This window comes from Mesoplodon bidens (genome assembly GCF_964165515.1).
Source record: "Mesoplodon bidens genome assembly, chromosome: 5".
Taxonomy (NCBI): Eukaryota; Metazoa; Chordata; class Mammalia; order Artiodactyla; family Ziphiidae; genus Mesoplodon; species Mesoplodon bidens.
The window spans coordinates 128434195-128450787 of record NC_138161.1 but is presented as its reverse complement, the minus strand read 5'-3'; the positions used below and the strand labels follow the sequence as shown (position 1 = coordinate 128450787).

At 36.3% G+C, this 16593-nt stretch overlaps 1 protein-coding gene across 19 annotated transcripts in view; it reads left to right on the top strand.

Annotated features, from left to right (window-relative positions):
- MBNL1 (muscleblind like splicing regulator 1) overlaps positions 1 to 16593 on the top strand; it is a 177758-nt gene that overhangs the window by 136084 nt on the left and 25081 nt on the right. For 11 of the 19 annotated variants that reach the window (XM_081234183.1, XM_081234193.1, XM_081234191.1 and 8 more), the window contains 3 exons: positions 798 to 968; positions 2021 to 2131; positions 10777 to 10977. In XM_081234183.1, the coding sequence (XP_081090309.1) occupies positions 900 to 968; positions 2021 to 2131; positions 10777 to 10977 (381 nt within the window). In that variant the 5' untranslated portion in view covers positions 798 to 899. The remainder of the gene's footprint in view (positions 1 to 797; positions 969 to 2020; positions 2132 to 10776; positions 10978 to 16593) is intronic. The other 8 variants (XM_081234182.1, XM_081234192.1, XM_081234181.1 and 5 more) reach the window with 1 other exon arrangement.

Below are 16593 nucleotides of genomic sequence, written 5' to 3'. Positions count from 1 at the left end.
GAAGAATCATCCCAAAAGAAAGGTATATTCACATTTCTTGTTTTATAGTAACTTATTTTTTTCCTCCATTTTATACTCTAAGTTTTTTGGAGGGTAAATATGTCTGTTTCTATTGTTTTATAATTCTTGGGTGATGTAGACTAGATTTACCACTGAAAGGTTAAAGGCTACATTTTTCACCAATATTTCACTATACTTACTAATCTCTATACACAGTGAGGAATGTGTGGGAATTTTCTTCTTTTCATCTGTACATTTCTTAATATATTGGCTTATAACGCTTAGTAGTAATTTTAATGTTACTTCTTGTGAGATACGTGTAAAGGTGTTTTACTGAAGATAACAGTGTGCCTTGAGTCCTCTAATTTCATTTCCTTATGACTCAGTACAAGTAAAAATAGATGGTAAAACTTCATCATTCTTTTGGGTTCATTAAAGTTAACCAGACGATGTTATGGAAGGAGTCTAATATTTTATTTGATAATTCTGTGTTTTAATATTCCCCTGGCAGTTTGTAGATTTTTAAACTTGGATCTAGAAATATTAGTGCTAATATTAAAATACAGGAGCTTCTTTAAGCTTGAAACTTTTTTCACGTCTTAATATCTCATTTTGATAATACACTTGAGTGAATTCATTATTTACTCAAAATGTATAATAAAGTGATTTGGACTTTTTTTCATTGTGTGAAAGACCCACGGTAGGTTCAAGTGACGGGTTTGCATCATTATGATTTTCTTAAGATGTGTGGATTTTATTATTTTTTTAAGGTGATCTTTTCTGCTTTTGTTTCTTAGGGTCGTTGCTCCAGGGAGAACTGCAAATATCTTCACCCACCCCCCCACTTAAAAACGCAATTGGAGATAAATGGGCGCAATAACTTGATTCAGCAGAAGAACATGGCCATGTTGGCCCAGCAAATGCAACTAGCCAACGCCATGATGCCCGGTGCCCCATTACAACCCGTGGTAAGTGTGTTCTCAGTTCTCGTTCCTGAAGTTTGTCATTCTGAGTGCTCACTTTCAGTGTTAAAGTGGTGATTGCACTAGATCAAGTGAACATAGGTAACAGTATATTACCTAGCATTTTCTAGCCAAACTAGCAGTCAAACCCTGGAAACAATTTTCACACCGTAAAGTTACTCATCTTCTGGCTAAATCATGTGGAAATTTACATTACAGCATGTTTGTCCCTGAAAACTCCCTTCAGATTAAATCCTGTGACTTGCAGATGTTAAATGGTCTTTTTAAAAATGGTCATTAAACTCATCAGTATAGTCAAGGTGCATTTTCAGGCTACCTTTAACAGTAATAGTCATTTAAAAAATTGGTGTATATTATCTTTAATTTTGAGAAAATGTTTCCCTTTCCTCCCTCCTTAAAGAGAATCTGTACAGTTCTCTTTCTTGAAAAGGAGCCTTTGTTATTGTTTTAAACTTAAATTGAAACTAGTTTGTAGTTACAAATGCTAGGAAAATTCTGACAGTGGTGAATCTATATCATGGACCTCGAAGTCTCATCAAAGGAGAACTAATCAGGAGAGGCAGAAACTCCATGAGCTTTTAAGAAAAGAGCAAACTTTTATAAACTGTAGGTGGTCATATGGATTTAATGTTTACTGAGCAGTGTATGTACGTAACCTTTGATTCTGAGCATATTTATTTATTTGTTTGTTTGTTTATTTATTTGGATTTGGGAGGAGGGTGTATGTGACAAATGACTTTCATAACCTTTACTCACATTTATCCACAAAAATGTGAGAGATAAATATCATAACTAATTTTAGGTTACAAAAGATGTTCTGATGTTAATTGTGATATAGTAATTCTGTGTTTAAATGCATGTTGAAATTTGCAATGATCGGAATATTCCTGTCACTGACTTATATGCAATATTATGGGGTCATGGAAACATGAAGACCCACATTTTTCTGATATGCTAACTGTAGCATGTATGCTAACTAATTTTTTTCCTGATACATTTTAACTCCTGAACTCAATGTAATTATTATTCTCTCTTAGAACTTAATGAACCAATCATTCCAAAAAAGAGGGGGGGATTGCATTTCGAGGTGGGAGGGATCTCCAAATCCAATCGGCAGTGATACCAATTATCAATACTATACAGTTGAGGTGAGAGAATATTATAATTCTGTCTGTTTTAACTTGATATATTTTTTCCATTATTGGGGACTCATTTAAAAATATGATATCTTAAATTTATTTCTGTGACACCTGTTAATTTCACATGTCTGTGTTGGGATTTCCATTTGGTTTAAAAACAAGTTTAATCATTGTCTCTAGCATAAAATATAGGACAAGAGTTCTCTTTTACACTTGACTCTCACATATGGTTTCAAAGATCTGATAAATCCTTGAGGTGGCTACTACTATAGTCGATATATAATATCTCTCCTTGATGTGAGATACTTTGTTCCACTTCAACATTTAAAGCGTGCTGACCGGCAGGCTCTACCCTCTCGGTGACTGGGAGCACCTCTGAGATCAGCAAGTGTGGTTCCCAGGTGGCAGAGAACAGGTCATGACAGTGAGTTCCTCACTGTGAAGTCTTGGCCCATCTCCTGAGTTAGTCCTTGAGTTTTACTCTCAAGGCCATTTCGGGGTCATCGTATGTGTAATCCTGGGACAAACTCTAAACACCATTTATGCTCATGTGTTTGAAATGCTACTAACAAATACGTGTTGTTTAAAAAAAAATCAACAAATCACAGATTTCTGAAACCATCAGAAAAATTACCTCACTTTCTGGTGTTTTTGTTGGAAAATTCTCTGCTTAGACAGAGCATTTATTTTTATTAGTTGTGAGCCCATTCAGGCTTTATGTTAATTTTCCCTGATATGACTAGATTTGAATGTGGAATTACCCTTCTGCTAAAGGCATCCTGAGATCATAGTCTAAAAATAGACTCCATTCAGAGTGACGTTTTTGTAATGAGTATAGAAGTCATTTTAATTATTCAATTTTAAAGCATTTAGGGTTTTAATGACTGTAGAGAAGGCTTTAATCCAGGAAATTTGCCTTCAAAACCCCACCTGAGACTTTTCGATCCTTTTTGTAGTCAGTCCTGTTTTGATGAGGGTAATGATATGCAGTTTCAGAAATAAACGAGATGGTCATAACCAGCTGCTTACTGGAACTTTAGAGCTGGGCCTACAGAATTATAACAGCTGGAAGCAGCCAGGTGACTAATATGGAAAAGGGTTGCCACTCAAAAGAGGATGGCCACTAGAATAGATGGTGGTGTTTGAAGACGTGGTATAAACTTGGATCCAACCCAGGCAGTAAGTGATAGCAAAGGAGATAATACTGTGAGCAGATTCATAACATCAGCAGTATCAGGAATATCTGAGCAGTGACTGGGCTTTTAGTCAAGTAAGTAAAGCATCTTAGTTCTCTAGGGCCAGCCAGTTTGGCCCCCAGACCATAACCGGAGGAAACATGAAGAGGGGAAGAGGCTAGCAAGGTCTAATCAAATTCAGAAGCATCTAGCATTATGCCTGGCATGTAGCAGAGATTTAAAAAATTGCTTGATAAGTGAAAGAAAGAACGAGGGAAAGAGTTTCCCAAACATGAGAAGAACAGGCAGAGGTTCATGGGAGTTTACCTGTGCCAGAGTCCAAGGGAATTATAACTGGAACCAGAGCACAAGCCCAATTATATAGAGACTGCAGCATAGAATGGGGAGTACAGGTGGATACTTATTAGTAGACTGTTAGCAGAGGCAGCCAGGGACTTGATGAGGGTACTGCTGGGACCAGGAAATAGCTATCCTGCCGCCCAGTTTGGGTTCTCATTTTCTCATAAATTTTGAGAAACCGGGTCTATAAATTTAAGATCTCCAGAACATGACACTGGGCTGGTCTGGGAAATGCAGGGATTTATAGGTGAGTTTCTTGTTTTCATGGACTTGATTATGTTGTAATGAAATGTACCAAGCCAAGAATCTGAAAAAGAACATAACATTTGGGGCGTAATTACAGTACTCTGAGGGCATTGAAGGCACTCAGCACATTTTATATCATAAATCCTCACAACCATACTATAAAAGTAGGGAATATTATCCAGCTTTAGAGATGAAGACTCAGAGGTTCAGAGATTAACTAGTTTGCCCAAGTTACATAGCTAGTGAGTTAGCAGGGCCAGGATTTTCACCCAGGCCGTTCAGGTTCTGGCATCCATGCTGTAGAAACACTAAATGGAGATTGCCACCAACCAACTCTGGGTCTTTGGTGGATTCATTTAAAAACCCTGGCCGTCTTCAACATGTAGTGAAAACTTTAAGATATATTATTTGAAAGGTCCTACCCATGTTATAATTATTCCAATTTCATAAGATAAGAAAATAAGTAGTTGAAAATAAATAATTGAATTTATATGTCTACTTCCTAAAACTTAGCATAGTAAATTATCAAGTAATTGGTGTTAGTTCTATTATCATTTCTAAACCACTAATAAAAATGCAAAAGAGCAGTTTTTCCTTTATTGTATGATCTTTGAAGATAAATAGAGGACGTATAGTATTTAATTATCCAAATTAAAAAAATAAAATTTCTGGATTTTTTTTCTAGGTAGTACGTTAAAGAATACAATTATTTTGCCATGCACTATCTGATGCAAAGGTAATCTAACAAGAAATTACTAAATAACCAATGATAGACTGCACCTAGGGGCTCACAACTTGGAGGCATCTGGTGTATTTCTTTGGTCCATCCCAGAAAGATGTTTTTCAGAAATCCCGTTGATTCCAGGTTCTTGGCGTTGCCCTTGAAGAGGTCTGCATAAGCAGTGTTTTGAAGAGTGTATCTGAGCTCTGGAGGTCCCCTAGCAGTGCCCTCCCATGCCTTTCCCTGTGTGCCCAAAGGTTGGCCTTGGCCATCTATAATTTCCCATGGCAGCTGCCCTGAAGGTACACACACTAGCCACTTTGAGGTACAGAACTCACGTCGAGTTCCCTATGCATTTCATGAACTTGAAGTAGGCTAGGGGTAGAGACATTCAAAGTTGCTGGATTTGGCTGCAGTCTTAGGAGCTCCTTTGCTGCTCCTGTCGCCTTGCCTTTGCTTTCACTTCATATCCAAGCAGTTTTTTTTGGCATTTGGTTCCTGAAAGCTTTGAAGTCACCATTTGTCACACTTCCAGGAACACCTAGAATTCTTAAATTGTTGTTTAGTGCTTTACATTCCAGTTTATCCAACTAGTGGTTGAGATAAGGCTGCTTTGTCCCCAAGTGTTTCTGGTAAAAATGTTTCCAGGTCAGTCACCCTGAATCTTATTTCATCCATCCTCCCCATCTTACTACTTGCCCATTTCTGTCAAGGAGCCTCTACTTCCTCAAGCAGCATGAGAATGGGCCCTGAATCTTAGGCACCAGGCCATATTTGTTGATACCTTTCTTCTTGGAGGGCTAGAAGTAAGTCTTCTTTATTTAAATGTTTATTACTTCATTAAAAGTTCCTTGAAGTATAATGTGAAATTAAGAATAAAGTAAGTGGTCATTTGATTTGCCCAGTCAGCAAGTCAGTCTAGAAGCAGAGTTTAAAACAGTATTTCTCATTTTATTCCAGCCACATGCTACCTTCTTAGAAGAAAAGACACTGAAATGTAAATTTGTTGATAATTCCCCTTAGCTTTTGGCTCTATGTTTATATTCAAAATAATTGTTTACAGAGACTGCTTATAGCGCTTGTACAGGGCTGTGCTTACCCAGAAACATGGTTTTATATACCTTGATTTTGTGCTGTAAATTTTTTTAAAAAGCTTAATTTTTCCCTGTTTACACGTTTGACCTTCACAAACACACACATACACCACCCCCCGCCACACACACACACAGAGGTAAAATCTAGAAAAGTCTGACTTAAAATTTGTGTTCTGTAAATCCCAGCACATACTGAGTATATATTATTTGTTTTATATACTCCCTCTATTTTATTAAAAATGGCAAACATTATATGCAAAACAAACCCTGTTTCACACAGTGTTTTAAAATAAATTAGAATCCCTATCATATTTGCAAGATTACAGCATGGTAACAGTATGTTAATGAAACTTAGTTCAGTATAAAAAAAGTGACAATCAAAAATAAAATAAATTAAATTTTAAATAAGCATACTAAAGAAATTAATGATTAAAATGTGAGATTCAGAGGAAATAACACTAAATCTTTTTTAATGTTCAAATATGTATACTAGAAAATATTTAATTATATTTGCTACTTAGTTTCTGTGACAGAGAAAAACAGCAAATCCATAAATATATTTGTTAAGCAAATGTTTGTAGAGGACCTGTATAGATGCCAAGTGCAGGATGTGCAAAATGGACAAAGCACAGTGCATGAGACTGTACTCTGAGAGCCCAAGTAGAAGGGATGGTTAAGTAAACACACCTGGCGATCAATACTGAATTCCAGTGACGAAGAATTACGTAGGAACAGAGGGTAGGAAAAGCCCCTTCCTAGTTGGAGGTGTGCGTGGATCAGGGCAAACTTCGAGAAAGAGTCCTGATTCTTGAAGCCTAATTAGGAATTAAACAGTTGGGCTGGACAGGAGCAACCTTCACCGTGGAGGGAAAACCAAGTTCAAAAGCAGGGAGCCACAGGAAGCACATATACTTAGAGACCTCACATAGATCCTGAAAACTGGGCCTATTTCTGTATTTAAATAGTAGAAGACCACATAGTATATGGAATCGGATTTCCCCAGGAGCTTTAAAAAATACTGCTGCCTAGAGATTATGATGAGTAGAGAGTGCCAGGGAGTTCTGGGCTTCAAGTCGTCCAGGTGATTCTGTTGGACAGCCAGCATTGAGAACCACTGGTTTTAGAACCACCTGGAATTAAACACACCGATGTCTAAATCCTAGGTCTTCCATGCACTCGTTTGTGACCATGGGCACATAATCTCTGTGAGCCCTTTCCCTTATCTGCAAGATGAAATTAATAATATCCACCCGACAAGGCTGTAATTTATTCACACTTCCATTCATACATTCACTCACTCAAACACTTACTCAGTGTATATTTATTGAGGGCCTACTGTGTGCCAGGCATCGTTCTCGGTTCTGGGAATTTAGTAGTGAACTAAACATGTATCCCCTCCTCCTTGTAACAAAAGCAATGGAGTTTTTGCTTTCGTTTGCTCCAAGGAGTTTATACTCTACTATTATGAGGATTAAATATAATAACATAGGTAAAGCACTTAGCACAATGCCTGGCACACAATAAATAGAATTATTGTAATAATCATGTTGGCACACATTTAACGAGGGTTATAATGTGAAATTGAATAACATTTTCATTCATAATAAGGCCTGATTACCTTAATGGAATCAAGTGTCTCATTTAAAACAAACAAGTGGCTAGCCCATAAATGCACCAGCATTAGTAAGATTGCCATTTGTTTTTCTCTGCTTAGGATGTTCACTGGCAAAAAGGCAATCATAAGCCAACCTTCCTTACGCCTTCTGGGAACAAAGATATCTGTAAATCATTATTAGAAGGATATAGTCAGTATCAAATACACCAATTACATAGTTATATGTTATCCTGTGGTTACTTCGGAGAAAATAGGATGCTGCTTGATAATACCATTGTATTAATATCCGTCTTTGTGATTCTGCTGAATCCTCTTTAGGATGGCTTTTGGAATAGAGAATTGGCAGTGCTACAGTTCAAGTGCTTCACTAATCTGATTAGAGCACTCTGATGGGGCCAGCAAGACCTACCTCCAGCAAGGTGCTCTTTGAAAAAGGGATATAACAAATTTACAGAAATTCAAAAGAAATGAAGGAATGCTGCACTTCAGTGGGGTTTTTTTTGGCAGCTACTGGAATCCAGTTTCAAAGTATAGAGCTATTATTATCGATTGTCTGCCTGTTTAGCAAATAACTCTTTACCTGGAGAGGGAGCAGTTTGAGATAATGTTTGTTGAATAGTTGATGCTTTAGAATTTTAGAAGCTGCTACAGATTTTACTTGGGGACAGTGCCCTAAAGTTCTTCAGATTTGAATTTGTTCTGCTGAATTGTCAGAAAATTAATTCATGTGACGACTCTGTAGAAACAATCTAGTGGAAAAATTATTTCCAGTTAATATACCATGACTATTTTTATCTCATAAAAGTATTCTTTTATCTGTAATATGCAACTGCTACACTATGTGCATTGCAGATTATAAATTTATTTTATTCATTGATATTTAACAAAGCTGAATTTTACTGGCCACTGATCTTATTTTCTTAAAATAAGAATGCTTTTCTTCCCTCCATCAGTTTGTCAGTTTGACCTCTGCTTCTAAATAATTATAGTAGATTGTGCAAAGTGACATAAACATCTCAATAACTTTCTGAAGTATACGTTTAAAATGCCCTCTCTGGAAATACATATTAATTCATAGCAAGAATTAACACTGACCAGCTCTGTTCTCCATATTCTAAACTAGTCTTTTAGTCTTCTGTGCTAAATTTCTTATAATTCTTAAATATCTAAGAGAAAAATTAGAGTGTTTTTCTGGCTGAAATTTCACATATTGTGTCCGACAGTATGCAACAGTGTAAGTTTAACCTGAATATTTCTGAATAGAGATCCAAGTTCAACATGTATTTACTATACAGGTCAACTCTTGTGTTGCTGCTGCCTTGGCAGCCAGTAGTCAGTGAAGCAGTATCAGATCAGCTGCTGTTTGAATAAGTAACTGTTGATAGATGGAGATTGCTCTGGGCCCCAGTTTCTGACAGGTTATTGACTGTTAATATCTGGAACCCCCAATAGTTTCCTATTGTCCGTGGGCAGCTGCCTTGGGCAGGGATGGAACTGGGGACTGGAGGTATTACTTTAGGCGACTTCATCAAGAGCCATCAACCTGGCAGGGCAACTAAACATGGCATTCAAACCAACACATTAGGAACAATAATTATTTTAATTTGAAAGTATCGATGGAATCCATGGTATATTGTTTATTCACCCAAGTGAATCAAATTATGTATTAAATACTCTATATTACATGGTCTTCTTAGTAAGACTGGACATGCTAGCTGCAAATCTTTTGTCCTAAAACAATTTGTGAAGTCACGAGAAGGCTGTATCCTTTAGGATAGGAATTTTCAACCCCAGCACTATTGACATTTGGGGCTGGATAAGTCTTTGTTATGAGGGACTGTTCTGTGTTATAGGACACTTAGCAGCCCCTACCCATTAGGTGCAGCTGGCACCCTCCCAGCTGTGACAACCAAAAATGTCCCCTGATATTGCAAAATGTCCCCTGCGAGACAAAATCACCCATAATTGAGAACCACTGCCCTAAGAAAAAAAGAATACTTGAAATCTGTTTTACTCTTCTAAATACAGGATGAGTCAGGGCCAAATTAGATAAAGGATATATTTTATTTTTTTTAAGATATTTCTTATGAGCTGTAAGAATTACTTTTGTAACATATACATCTTGATTGCATAAAACTTTACACCAAAACTCTCTTGAATACTAAATAAACTCTGGGGTCATCTAACTTCTTATTCCTGTCAGAGGGAAGAATTATCTACATTCTCATGTCCCTTTCTTTCTAAAAGAAATTTCTGTGATTCTATTCCTTACTACAGGGTAAAGATAACAAATTGTTTAAAATTACCTTAAAGAACAGGATCCATTTTGTCCATTTGTTTTTGTGTTTTGGAAACAAACATTATTATTACACACAGCATTAAACATCAAGAATGAAAACTCCATTGAATTAGAAAGTTGAAAATTTACCACCAGTAAGGTGGAAAATTGTGCTAGGTTATCTTTTGAAAACTGGAAAAGCACATTGTTAAAATAGATTTCAGGTAAATTATTTAATTTTACTCAAAAACAGATATATTTCCTGATATGCAGATTTTCATATCAACAAATAGAAACCATTTTCATATATTCATGAAAGCATTTCTGGCAAAAAAAAAATCTATCTTGTAGCATTTTATTCAATGCTACTATATGTATTTCCTTGAACAATCATAATGCATTTCTTTAGAAGTGTTCTTTTTCAGACTTCACATTTCAGAATAGTTTCTCCCTAGTAAGCTGAATTCGTTAAGTATCTCACAAAGGCGTAATAGGCTGGTGGAAGATTTATAATTTCCCCAGGAAAACCTGCAACAAATATATATGCCAAATACTTTATCTTATGTGCTCAAAAGAAATGGTGTCATCATCACCTTTCACGTATCCCATAAGATTTATTCACAGTTTACATTGACTGTGAAATTCTGCTATCCACTGTGAGTTCTGCTTTATTTATTCTAGATAATAGGACACTTGCAACCTATTAACAGTTGTAAACAGATCTTTTAAGTACATCTGACGTAGCAGTTATGAAATGTATTTCTTAGACAAGTTTCCAGGATTAAATCAGGACAAAGGTGGAGATTAGGTAACCACAAGAAGTTTCTGTATTGAATGGTTGAGCTATTTTTCAAAAAGAAATTGCAAGTATTATAGACCCCAAGCTTCAAAATCCCAGTGGAAAATTTAATGGATAATTACCCATTATATTTTAGAAAAACATTGATTTGATGAATGCTTATTTTAAGAAACATTCTTATCCTAAATGAGAGTAAATAAGCATACAGTTAAATGGAGAGAGGGAGGGAGGGAAAGAGGAAGCAAAGGAAGAATGGATTATGGATGGATGCATGGATACATGGATGGAGGACAGATATATAATGCAGGATATCAACTTTGAACCAAGACCTGCCGATTAAATTTTGCTTTGTATTTTATTTTTCAGCCAATGTTTTCAGTTGCACCAAGCTTAGCCACCAATGCATCAGCAGCCTTTAATCCCTACCTGGGACCTGTTTCCCCAAGCCTGGTTCCAGCAGAGATCTTGCCGACTGCACCAATGTTGGTTACGGGGAATCCTGGGGTCCCTGTACCTGCAGCTGCTGCAGCCGCTGCACAGAAATTAATGCGGACAGACAGACTTGAGGTAGGAGTGATTCGCTGGTGTCTTTATGTATTCCATTCTAAATTTCAAAGTGTGCTCTTTGTTTATTCCTTCCGTGGCCATAAAGGTTAAAAACAATTCAAAGCAGAGATTTTGGTTTAGTGTTTGGAGCATTTGGCTAGAATATAGATACGCTATACTTGATGAATGTAACATTTATAGAAGCCACAACATCCGTATGTAGAATAATGGGTAAGAACTTGGACTGTGGGATCAGACTGCTTATTACTTCATTGTACCTCAGTTTCCTCATCTTCAAAATGGAGAAACTTACGGCACTTACCTCAAAGAGTTAGTCAGTGTCTGGCACACAGCAGAAGCTTTCTAAATGTTTCTTGTTATTGTGGCTATTAACAAATTCTATCAATCCCCTGATACTTGTTCTCATAAAGATGTTATTTAGTTACTATCTACAAACTTTTAAAATTTATCGTTGCAAGTTTCCTCATAAGCCTCATAATATTTTGGTTGGAATAGCGAGGCAGCCTTGTTTGTGAAATGTGATTATAAGTTTTTAAATTGTAAATTGGGTGATGCACTCAGTCTTAGAATCAAGGATGATCAGATGTATGTACTTTGCTATTGCTACATGAAAAAGAAATGAAAGATATAAATCTTATGTTGAAATGGTTGTTGAGAATTTTAGCATGGCTGTAAATTAGTGAACTTGGTAAACTCTAGATGAAGGGGGAAAATGGCAACATTACTGTACATTGAAGCTCTCAAATCTAGCATTGGTGTCCGTATAAAGAGCAAATGAGCTCTTCCTCTTTTCCCTGGTTAGCATGAGGCAATACTTAGTGCTGAGAACTTTTACGTGTCTTAATTACTGAGAAAGCGGTAAAACAAGGCCATTGTGTGAACATAATTGACTCTAATCAGTAGCAGGAATTTATTTAATAAGCACCAATGTTTTGTTTATTAAGTTTCATTGCATGCATTACAAAGGATCTCAGCTTTCAGAGTATTTATAACTGCCACCATCTTTTTGATGGTAATAATAATAGTTGATATTTATTGGATATTTACTATCTACCAATCACAGCGTTACCCCTTCATATGCAACACACATTTAATCTCCAAAACAATCTTATGAGGAAGATACTATCATTAACTCCATTTAACAGGGCGATAAATTTATGGAGAGAGATGTAACATAACTTATTCAAGGTCACGTGGGTAGGATGTTCCTGTGGGGTATGAACTCAGGACTACATTTTTAAACACTAGTAGATTACTCTCCCTTCCCATACAGGTGAAAGTACAAAGAGGAGGCAGCAAATTTTGGCTTGTATGTTCCCTTTAGAGTTTTCATTTGTTTGTTTATTTTAGGCTTATTTTTTACCTTTCCTTGAACGTTTTGGGAAAAGCTACTAATTACAAGAGTTCCACAAGGAGAACTCAGGAAGGATGTTGAGACTTAATTGCATGCCCTCTGTGCACCAAGGACTCTGCTGTGTGCTAGAGATAACACCTTGACTTGTGGGTGGTTTGTCATTGCACAATTGTTCTTGCTCATTGATTAACTAATGCTGTTTGCAGATAAACTGGGAGGAAATTTAAGAAATTTTAAATATTTAAAAATTATTAGATGCTCAACGTGTGAATCATCCCTCCCCCTCCCCGCCGCTGACCTTTCTGAAGCAAACCCTGGGTTCATAATGTGTAATTGTTGATTGTTTAATGGGAACCAAATAGGCAGTCTGAGATGAACTTGATAGAATTAATTATTCATAGGAGATGATATTCGTAAAGCTGAGAACGTCCCTATTTAAATCTCTATCAAAGAATCTCTTTAAAAGGCTGATTGTGTGGTCAGAACTCTTTTAAACTAATCCTCCCACAATTTTAGGTAGTCTGTAATTGGTTATATTTTGTATGGTGTTTAGTTAAAATGAAGACCTCTGTCTCTTTGTTTTGTTTTGTTTTTCTTTTGCAAGAAGCTACTTTGAGTATTTTGTCTGTCTTCCTTTCCCATAGTCACAACAAATGGCTACTGTTACAATGACTGTCATTTCCTTTTAACCTGAATTCCACTTATCTAAATGCCTGATGGTAGGGCAGCTTCCTTATTCTGGTTCACAGGATCTGACTCAATGTCACAGTTACAACCTGTTAGGATGTTGCAATGTGAAGCTAAGGGGCACCTTTCTCCTAGCACTTGTGATTTTAGACACTCCTATCTTCAGGGTATTTCCTCTCATGCTAATTGCGCCGCATCTTGGAGTCTAAAAGACATGGCAGTAAGTGCACACACTTAATTTACACATTTAGTTATTTGGGGTTTAAATTTATACTCTATTTTTAACTCATGGAACTCCCAAGTACATTTTAGAATTTTGAGTTCCTTTTGAGGTGAACAGATTTTGAATCAGTGAAAATATTGGCCAATTCTTCTTGCCACTTCTCTCTTTGGCTACAAAATAGACAATGAAGAAGTTAAAAACACAGTAGATTATCAGCCTTCTGGTTCTGTTTAGAGGCACTAACACATATTTATATTTATAGCACCCAGTGTGATACTACAAAAAATGTTAAATTGAAAAAACAGGAATTGAATCCAAGGATTAGTGCTGGTGATTTTGCTAGTTAGGTGAGTAAGCATAGGTCAAGTTTTTTATATTTTCTGAGCTTCATATTCCACACATATTAAATTAGGGGAATATACCAGATAATCACTAAGATCACCTCCAGTTAGAACATTCTAGGTGAAATTTAGGTCATTTTCCTGTGTTTAATGCCAGCCACAAACTACTGAAAAGGTATTTAATATATAAATAACACACACACACCTAAGCTTTCTATCGCTATTCATATTATCCATTCTTTGTTGGATATCTTTTAAAAGACCTTGTACCTGCATACTTTCTATGCTGTAAAATTCAGTCTTCATGGTTTTCTCTAAAGAGAAGCAAATCTCCTGAATATCAGCCTCTGAAATTAGGCTTTTAAAATTCCATTTTGTGACCTTGGGATGCCTTTGTGTAATTTTCAAGTAGCGGTCATTTTCAATGATTATTTTAAGAAATTGTTAAAATCTGTAGGTACTGGAAAGGACTGAGGTTTTTTGTTTTGTTTTGTTTTGTTTTTTTGCGGTACGCGGGCCTCTCACTGCTGTGGCCTCTCCCGTTGTGGAGCACAGGCTCCGGACGCGCAGGCTCAGCGGCCATGGCTCACGGGCCCAGCCGCTCCGCGGCATGTGGGATCTTCCCAGACCGGGGCATGAACCCGTGTCCCCTGTATCGGCAGGCGGACTCCCAACCACTGCACCACCAGGGAAGCCCTGGACTGATGTTTTTAGTCATATCTTTGCTTCATTACAAAGAGTTGGTAATTAAGGAAATCATTGTTTGACTTATTTTCACGACAGACAATTTATTATGGTACAAAAAGGATCCATGAATGCATTTATTCTCTTGTTTATTCAACAATATCCAATGAAGAACTGTTGAACATCTTTCACGTAAAAAGTGTTGTAAGGAATATCTTGAAGCCTTATAAGGTTATCAGCTGTGTTATTAACAACAAGAAAAGGTCCACCAGCATAGTGCCAAGCTCATAAATGATGCCCAGTAACTTGGTCAGTGAAGGAATAAATGAGTCAGTCAACCAGTTAATCAATTAATTAATCACAGGACAATACATTCCCTTATTCAGAGCTTAGGGTAATATAACAGAAGAGATAAAATATGACACATTTTAAACATGTGTTAGCATTCTCCTTGAGAACATGTTTACATTTTGAACATTCCAGCTACAAAATATGGCATCTAGTTCATGCCCCTAGTCCTAGAGCAATGGTTTTCAAGATTTAATGTGATTAGAATCACTTGGGATGATTGTGAAAAACGCAGGGCCTGGGAATTCCCTGGCTGTCCAATGGTTAGGACTGGGGCTTTCACTACCAAGGGCCTGGATTCTGTCCCTGATCAGGGAACTAAGATCCCACAAGCCACACAGCACAGCCAAAACAAACAAAAAAAAAACTAAAAAAAAAATTTTAATGCAGGGCCTCATCCCCACAGACTGATTCGGTGGGTCTTTAGCGGGTCTCTGGAATCCTTTGCACAGATCTGCCAGGTGATTCTAAATGCGAATGGTCTATAAAATACCTATTCCAGGGGATGCCAGCACCTGTTATTTGTCTTAACTTTTCATCATTTACCTCATGTACAGTTACTTGTATACAAAAATCTTCCTCCTCCAGTGCATTTAGCATTCTACATTTTGTGAAATTGCTGAGAACACAATGTATAGCATTATGAAATATTTTAAGCAATTGGTGATAATTTTTAGGGTAATTTATACGGCATAACAGCATTAACCAAACAAAAGACAAACCAGTGGCCACATATTTCATATGCTGATGGAAACATTAGATTGCCATTTCATGAACTCTACATCATTTTTTATATCAATAGTCTATATGACAAAAACATATGACATATTCCAGGAAAGGTGAGCAAACCACTCGGCTTCGGATACTTTTCAGTTAAAGTTTGTTTTAAAATAAAGTATTCATGTGCCAAAAGTTTTATTCTACTGAGGTAATCATGACATGAATTTCTAATTCAGACCACTGGATACTGAATGCTTCCACTACTTACTGACACAGAAGAGTCTAGTGACTTTTTTCATATAGGCATAAAAACATATGATACCTACTGCCTACACAAAAAAGAGCATTTAATGATAAATGTGGATACAAGTGATAGTGAAAGGCATTCCTACATGACATTATTATAGGCATTTAATGGATTTGTCATGATCTATTGCATATAAAAGATGCAATTCAAACTAAGATTAGAAAAGCAAATGCTTTTAATAATATAAGAAAGGCTTATTGATAGAATTATTTTACTTCCGTATTTTTGTAGAGTGTTTGGCTACTGCTTGTATGATATTTTAATTTCTTTAGAAAATTAACAAGAAATATTGAGTTTCATGCACACAGGTCTATGTGGTCTACATTTTTTTAAAATTGTAATAAGGCTTTAGAATGACTCTAAAATGTGGTCAGAGCCCCCATTTAAAACATCTAGTCTCTGTCGATTATTACTGTCTGTGATTAGTGTGAGTTTTGTTTTAGAGATGATAGAGTTGTACATTGTTTAAAATAAGGGAATTGCTAATCCTGGCTTAGCCAACTCATATTTGCTGTTTTTCCACCAATTTCTTCATACAAATTAAAGCTAAAATGTCCCTATCTTTGCAGTTATTTAGAAGGAGTAATAAAGGTAACTATAGATTTGAACATTTGACATATTGATGAGCTTGTTTCAGATGTCCTGTCATGCATAGAAATGAATAAATGAAAACCTGGCAGTGGATTTAATGGGAAGTTTTATTTAGTTGGTCATTCCTATATATTCAGATTTGATTTTTTTAATTACATAAGGTCAAATGACATTCTTAGCTATATCATCTATAGATATATGCTTGTCTTCACTGGCTTGGTGGTAATGATAGGTTCTACCTTTTAGATTTCAAAGAAAATTCCCAGTTGATCTTAACAGAAATTCTCTGAGGTAGCTAAAGTAGATGACTTTTTCTTCAGTTTTTAAAAAATGAGGTTCAGGTAGACCAAATTTGTACAGT